This window comes from Erpetoichthys calabaricus, chromosome 2, assembly GCF_900747795.2.
Source record: "Erpetoichthys calabaricus chromosome 2, fErpCal1.3, whole genome shotgun sequence".
In the NCBI taxonomy this organism is placed as follows: Eukaryota; Metazoa; Chordata; class Cladistia; order Polypteriformes; family Polypteridae; genus Erpetoichthys; species Erpetoichthys calabaricus.
Window position 1 is genome coordinate 173,954,901 of NC_041395.2, and position 7,900 is coordinate 173,962,800.

The 7,900-nt window shown below is 40.0% G+C and overlaps 1 protein-coding gene across 2 annotated transcripts in view; it reads left to right on the forward strand.

The window, feature by feature from the left end:
- The window catches only part of LOC114646558 (ephrin type-B receptor 1), a 703,356-nt gene extending 695,854 nt beyond the window's left edge, over window positions 1-7,502 (forward strand). For both annotated transcript variants that reach the window (XM_028794808.2, XM_028794809.2), the window contains one exon: window positions 6,899-7,502. In XM_028794808.2, the coding sequence (XP_028650641.1) occupies window positions 6,899-7,007 (109 nt within the window). In that variant the 3' untranslated portion in view covers window positions 7,008-7,502. The remainder of the gene's footprint in view (window positions 1-6,898) is intronic.
- The last annotated feature ends 398 nt before the right edge of the window (window positions 7,503-7,900 follow it).

The following is a 7,900-nucleotide window of genomic DNA, read 5'->3' on the forward strand; positions in this document are numbered from 1 at the left end:
TATTTCTGTATATGACTACAGCACAATTAAAAACAAATTAAAGTAAAAGTACCTGACCTATAGAATGCCATTGCAGTGAAAATATGCCATAATTGCACTTATACAATATCCTGCTTTAAAATCAGCTATGTATTAAGGGAATATGTGGGCGAAGCTCAGATTTCTAAAGGACTTGTGCAGTTGTTGCTGCTTGTACAATTTACTCCTATATTGACTTTAAAAGACAATAAGATATTGGGTGTATATGTAGGGTGACCAAGCGTCCTCTTTTGCCCGGACATGTCCACTTTTTACGTCCTGTCCGGGGCGTCCTGGCGGGTTTTATAAATTCACGAAAATGTCCGGTTTTTCATAGGACCATTACGCGTGTACGTAAATTGACTGGCGTTTTGCACACAATACTAGGGTGCTACTTTTTTGCGCGACGTAATTACCGGGAGGCTGCCTTGTGGGCGGGTCTGCGCCGCGCGCGCAAACACACAGACACAGACAGGGATCAGAGCAGAGAGCGGAGCAGTATAGCAGGGAAAATGCCGAAGCGTAAGTGCAGCTTCACCGATGAACTGCAAAGAAAATTTCCCACATACCGTCCCGGTCGGGACAAGTGGGAGGCGGAATGCAAAGCCGGTACATATGTCTCGGTATCCAGTAAAGGTGCTGGGGATCTGAAAGCCCACATGGACACCGAGAAACATAAAAAAGCTGTGCGAGGTGAGACTAGTTCATCTGCAAAGTTGACAGAGTTTTTTGTCAGACCAGGAAAAACAGAGGATGATGTAAATGCAGCAGAAGGTGCAATGGCTTTTCATACAGTGGAACATCACAACAGTTACAGGTCCATGGATTGCACCAGTACTTTGCTTAAAAAGGCATTTCCTGACTCTGACATTGCAAAAAAGTTTAGTAGTGCTCGCACCAAGACCGAAGCCATCGTCAATGGTGCTATAGCCCCCCACTCTGTTGAAATCACTCATGAAGCACACAAAGAAATCCAGTACTGTGGTGTTTCCACAGACGGGAGTAACCACGGAGCAGTGAAAATATTCCCAGTCATAATCCAGTATTTTGACTGGAAGAAGGGTGGCGTGCAAACAAAATTGATTGAAGTTAAAGACACACCCAATGAGACAGCAGAAACCATTGCAAAATATCTCACAAAAACCCTGGCAAAAAACAATCTGTCGGAAAAATGCATTGTATTTACTGGAGACAATTGCAACACAAATTTTGGAGGAATCCGACGTGATGAAGCTGGAAAGAATGTGTTTGCAAATTTGAAGAGTTTGCTGCAAAACAAGACTCTGATCAATGTGGGTTGCCCAGCACACATATTGAATAATTGTGCACACCATGGGGCAGGCACAATAGAAATTGACATTGAGAATATCATATTCAAAATCTACCAGTACTTTCACATTTACACTGTGCGCACTGAGAGCCTGAAGGAGTATTGTGATTTTGTTGAGATTGATTACAGAAGGATGCTCTCTCAGAGCAAGACAAGGTGGCTGTCATTGTTCCCAAGCATTGAGAGGATGTTACAGATGTTTCCAGCTTTAAAGGCATATTTTCTGTCTCAGCAAAAGCCACCCATAGCACTCAAGAGTTTTTTTGAAAATGATTTTTCTGAAATCTACCTTTGGCACATGCACACACTCATGTCTGTGTTCCACACCCACATTCAAGAAATGGAACAGGAGAACATGTCCATTATGGAAGTGAAGAAGATATTAAACAATATACATACCATTCTTCTTCAACGCAAGAGCAACAACTTCATGTCCCTTAAAGTTAAGGGACTACTGGCACAGAAGCGCAAAGATGGACTTGACAAGGAGGATGAAGAAGAGAAGCAGGATGAAGAAGAAAACTAAAGATGAAAAGTCTAGATTCTTTTTGTTTTAAGTTTTTTTGTCTTTGTGAGACTCTTCTGTTATTTATTTTATTACATTTAAGAGATATATTGTTGAAGCTGGAACAGAATAGTTCATATTTAGAACAATATTTAATTATTTATTTGAAGAGTCTAAGAGAGCTATTATTTTGTTATAAGTTTTTACAGATTTCATTTTATTACAGAGGTTAATTCTGCACCATTGAAGTATAATAAATAATGTTCATCAACCACCAAGAAGCTTGTCTGAATTCGTCTGGAGGCCGTGCCGATCGTCCTCTTTTTTGAAAATCAAAATATGGTCACCCTAAGATATAGGATCTTTGGTTGTTTCTCAGACTCTAGAATCATTTAATGTATTCATTACTGGTGATTTATGTATTGCTGGAGAGAGAGAGAGTTACATTTATGTAGTGCTTTTCTAAATAGTCAAAGTGCTTCACATCAACAGTGGGGAAACACTTCAACCAATACCAATATGCAGCATCGATTCAGATAATGTGACTTCAGCCATTTTGTGCCAGTATGCTTACCCCACATTAGCTATTGAGTGGCGAACAGGAGAGAGAAAAAAAGAGTTAGCCAGAATGGACAAGGCTCTTTTCGAAGGGTACCCAGGGGTCTTTTATGACCACAGAGAGTTAAGACCTTGGTTTTCCATCTCATCCAAAGTATGTAGCCATTTTTACAGTACAGTGTCCCTGTCACTACAATGTGGCATTGGGATCCACACACACACACACCACAGGTTAAGTGCCACCTGCTGGCCTCACCAACAACTCTTCCAGCAGCAACCCAAGCTTTCCCTAGATGGCCTCTCATCCAAGTACTAGCTGGGCCCGACCATGCCTAGCTTCAGGTGGATTACCTGATCTGAAGTGCATGTGATATGGCTGCTGACTGTTAACTCTTTAATTGTGAAGGAACCAATGTTATTTCTTGCACAGAAACCAACTTGAATAATGTATTTATTCCATGAACCGCACCAAATGAAGCTGGAACATAAAGTATGATGATTTAATTATGAGTTGTAGTCTGTCAAAAGAAAAACATTTAATTACCATATCAATAATTGGATGATGAATATATTAACCTCTGCTGCAAATGTACTGAATCACATATTCTAATCATAAATGAGATCAATATAGTATAACATAAATTGCTTGAATATATTTATGTCAAAATAAAATTATTTAAACAAACGAGACAATATGATAATAAAATATTGGTTAGAACAAAGACACTGTATGCATATCAGCTACAAGATAAGAATTAAATTATATAAATGCTTCAAACTAAATTAAGAAAACAAGAGTATCATCCTACAGAGATGCCACTTAATTTACTCACAGGATTATTCTGTACTAGATTCTTATTTCATGTTTAAAATAGATTTGCCAATTTAAAATGCATGTCTAGTCACAAACCTTAATAAGTCTACCGTTTTAAAAAGTGTCCCTGGAATTATTTATAATGGCAGGGACTTCAGAAATATTTGGTAATCTTTTCAAATTATAGTACCTTCACTTTTTTCAAATTTTACACCTTTATGCTAAAATCATTTAAAATTAATTTTTCCCTCAAGCAACACTCAATACTCCAGAATGACAAAGCAAAAACAGAATATTTAGGAACTTTTGCAAATTTGTTACAAATAAACTGAAATATCACATTAGCACAAGTATTCAGAACAGTTTCTGTGCCACTTGCAATGCACACACCTGTGTATATGAGGTCCCACAGCTGACAATGTATGTCAGAGCAAAAACCAAGCCATAAGGTTGAAAAAAATGCCTGCAGGGCTTACAGACAAGATTGCATTGAAGCACGCACCTGGTGAAGGCTACAACGAAAAATCCTGCAACATTGCAGGTTTCCAAAAGCACAGAGGCCTCCATAATTGTTTAATGGAATCAGTTTGGAACAACCACGACTCTTCCTAGAGATGACTGTCCTGGCAAAATGAGTGATACGGTGAGAACTGCCTTGGTAAGAGAGGTGACCAAAAACCCAATGGTCACTCTGGCTGAGCTCCAGAGAACCTGTGTGGAGACGGGAGAATCTTTCTTTCAGAAGGACAGCTTCACTGCAACACTCCACTGATCTGCACTTTATGGTAGAGTGGCCAGACAACTTGGAGTTTTCAAAAAGTATTCACTTACTTAGCACTTACAGTAGTTCTTCATGTACCATTCACATTGGAGGAAGTTTGCTGTCCTATCACCCTGCATCGACAGCACAGGCAGATTTCTCTCCAAGATCTTGATGGTTCATCCCTGTTGTCTTTTTCCATTTCTGAGTTTCCAGTACTTCACAGTCCATGATAGTCACTGGTTAGGTAGTCGAAGGATGTGGTCAGCCAAACTAACGTGATGTCTAGTAAAGGTTTTGGTCAGCCTTAGTGACTTGATCATGATAAGCAATACAGAGGATTCTTCACAAACAATGTTGTTGGAAGATGTTGAGCTTTTGAGCTATGGTTTGAATACATTCAACATCTTGTTAGTGAAGATTGCAGTCAGTAGTGTGATGTTATTGAATATTTTGATCTTCATCACCCACTCACTCAGTCGATGCTGAGGATTGCATCAGTTGCATTTTTTGGAAAATCACCATGGCATAGCTAATTCGCCTACAGATATCTTCATCCACGCTTCTGTTTGATCCAATGGTGCTACTGCCGTATGTAAACTCAGTTGCCTCTCCAAGCTCATCACCTCTCACAGTAATAGGGAGTTTGGGGGCACAATTCACCCACATAACTTAGATCTTCTTGTTGCTAATCTGGAGGCCAAACTTTTGCATCTTAAGTCCCAACTTGTTGGTGATGTTCTCTAGGGTGGGTTGCATTTTGGCCATGAGCACAATGTCTTAGGCAGAGACCAGGTTGGCAAGGTGGGGATGACTGGCCCATGGATGCCCACTTTTTGGATCACATTCATTTCAGGGATGAAGATGGAGATAATATGCAACCCTGTAGGAAACTGGTGTTGATGGTGAATTTTTCTGTAAACCCATCTTACATCCACATGCCAAAATGTGATGGAGGATCCAGAACATGTTAATTTTAACAAGCAGGAATGTTGCAGGAGCATGTGATTCACTGCATTGATTCACAATGGATGCAGTTGAGCATTTTTGTGAAGTCAATGAAGTTCGTTAGTACTGACTGTTGCTATTCTACACTTTTTTCAATAATATTCTGTAAGATGCAAATCCGCCCATTACATGATCGACCACAATGAAAGCCATCTTGTTCCTCATGGTGTAGTACATCCACCACATCACAAAATTGTTGGGGCAATGCAAAACAGAGTACTTTTCCAGGAACGGGAGGAGCATAATACTCCTACAATTATCAAACACCGCTCTATCTCCTTTGTTTGGTTGCTTGAAAATAAAGCTCTTTCTCCACTCTGTATGAACCGTAGCCACTAACCAATAGTCATAGCTCATTTTTATAAGCACTTCTTCCAGTACCATCTAGCTTCATTTCAAAAGCTCTGACATGAATTAGTCTTCTCCTGGAGTTTTATCCAATTTGAGTATTCAGGTCATCAATAAGTAGGATGACATTGTAGGTTAGAATGCAAACTAGGACATCTTGTAGCTGGTCGTAAAAAGCACCCTCTACCATATTGACATCATCCTCCATACACAACAGTTGTGGTCCATGAGTGTTAGAATTGTAGCCGTGCACTAATGATAAGATCATTAACAGGTTCCCATCCAATGGGGGCACTCGGCAGGATTCTCAGACTATAAGAAACAAGATTCTCTGGACTGATGACACAAATATTGAACTGTTCTGTCTGAATTCTAAATGTCATGTCTGGAGGAAATCAGGCACCTCTACACCTGCACAATATCATTCTAACCCTGAAGCATGGTGATGGCAGCATCATGCTCCTGGGTTGTTTTTCAGTGGTGGGGACTGAGAGACTAGTCAGGGTTGGGAGAAAACTGAATGGAGTAAAGTACAGAGATATTTTTAATGAATGCTGCTCCAAAGTGCTATCCCCACACTGGGCTGATTGTTCACCTTCCAATAGGACAAAGTCCCTAAGCAGAAAGCAAAGACAATACAGGAGTGGCTTAGGAACAACACTGAGAATGTTCTTGAATGGCCCAGCAAGAGCCAAGTCTTGAACCCAAATTGAAAATCTTTGGAGAGACCTGAAATAGTTGTCCACCAATGATCTCCATCCAACCTAATAGGGCTTGACAGAATCTGCAGAGGAGAAGAATAGCAGAAAATCCCAATTCCTGGTGTGGCGTATGTTCCATCAAACCAAATAAGACTCCAGACATTGCAGCCAAAGATACTTCAATGAAGTACTAAGCAAAGGGTCCGAATACTCAAGTCAATGGGATAGTTCAGTTTAGTATTTTGAATAATTTTACAAAAAAATCCAAAAATCTTGTTTTTGCTTAGTCATTCTAGGGTTTTAAGTGTTGCTTGATGGGGAAAAAAATTCATTTAAATGGACTTTAGCATAAGGCTACAACATAACAAAATTAAGTTAAAACTGAAGGGATCTGAATTATTTTTGAAGGCTCTGTATGTCTACCTGGTTGTTTAGGCCACAAGTTATACTAATATACTGATGGTTTACTGTATGCTACCATTTTGTCTTGAGACCCCTGTTGAAGACAAAGTTGACAGAGATTCCCTTGGTGACTTTGTGTGAAAAAAGTGTAATCCTTGTTCTAGTGAAATGCAAGTATGGACCAGAAGCTGCTTTAATTAGTTTATAACCCGAAAACATAAATAGTATGCAGGTTTGCAAAAATATCAAAGACTCTGAGCAAAGTCATCCCTCACTTCACTCTCCTATTGTGCTCTTGGATATTCGTTTTACAAAGTAGGAAAGAGAAACAGAAAGTTGGGGAAGGCTCTGCACCATTTGACTGGTAAACACGTAAACAAGTAAGAGACTAATAACATGGGGCAGTGTGTTTTATATTTGAATTATTCTTTATTTCTTTCTTTCTTTCCCCCAGGGACCTTCTGAGGATAGGGGTGACATTAGCTGGGCATCAAAAGAAAATTCTTAACAGTGTCCAGTCAATGAGGATACAGATGAGTCAGTCGCCTACAGCTATGGCATGACAGACACTGCCTTCATCACAGAAGCTGGCCTTAGGTCCGTTAGGCCTGACCCAAGCCCTCATCCCCAACTCACCTCTACTACTCCTCCAGATTTTGGGCAGGCTTGCAGTGTTCAACAATGTGTGGGGAAGACATCATTTATTTCCTCTCAGCCACTGGGTGTACCAGCAAAATGAATTTCAACCACAGGATGGATTTCCACACAGGATTTATAATATTGGTGTCCAAATTTCCACTGGAGGAACTAAACATGGCATAAGGATCCAGCGGATGATTGTAATTACAAATGAATATGTAATCTTTTTCTTCATTTTTTTTTCTTTTACACACTGAATCTGTTGCTTCCCAGGTGGCATCATGAATCACCTAGACTATTTTATTTTTTCTTTTAAAAACAACGCTGTGATATTTTTTTCGGACTATCTGTGCTACCTTATGATGTCTATGGTGACATCATTGCCAAAGGACTGCTGTACAGCTGTACTTCAGTTTTGAAAACCATGAGATAAACCTTCATATTGAAGGTGCCATGTAATAAATATAAATATACTTTCTGCTTGCATTTTTAGCAACTATGTCTGCTGTTCTCTCTGGATTGCATACAACCGCTAGCACAAAGCCACCACTGGAGGCGGCTGCATAGTTCAAACAGGACCACAGTGAGAACCTGAAAAGTGGCAGCGGAGTTTGAACAATACAACAACATGACTGCAAGGGGTACACAGCTCAATAGTGCTGAAGAGTCTGCTGCCAGGAAAAGTGCTTGAGCTTCCTCAGAATTTTATTTTATTTTAGGGGGTTTTATTTTCTTTCAATGAAGCAGAATGGCCAGTGGGCATATCCCCAATTGACTAACTCAGCGGCTGGCAGCTATCAGCTCTTCCCATCCCTCT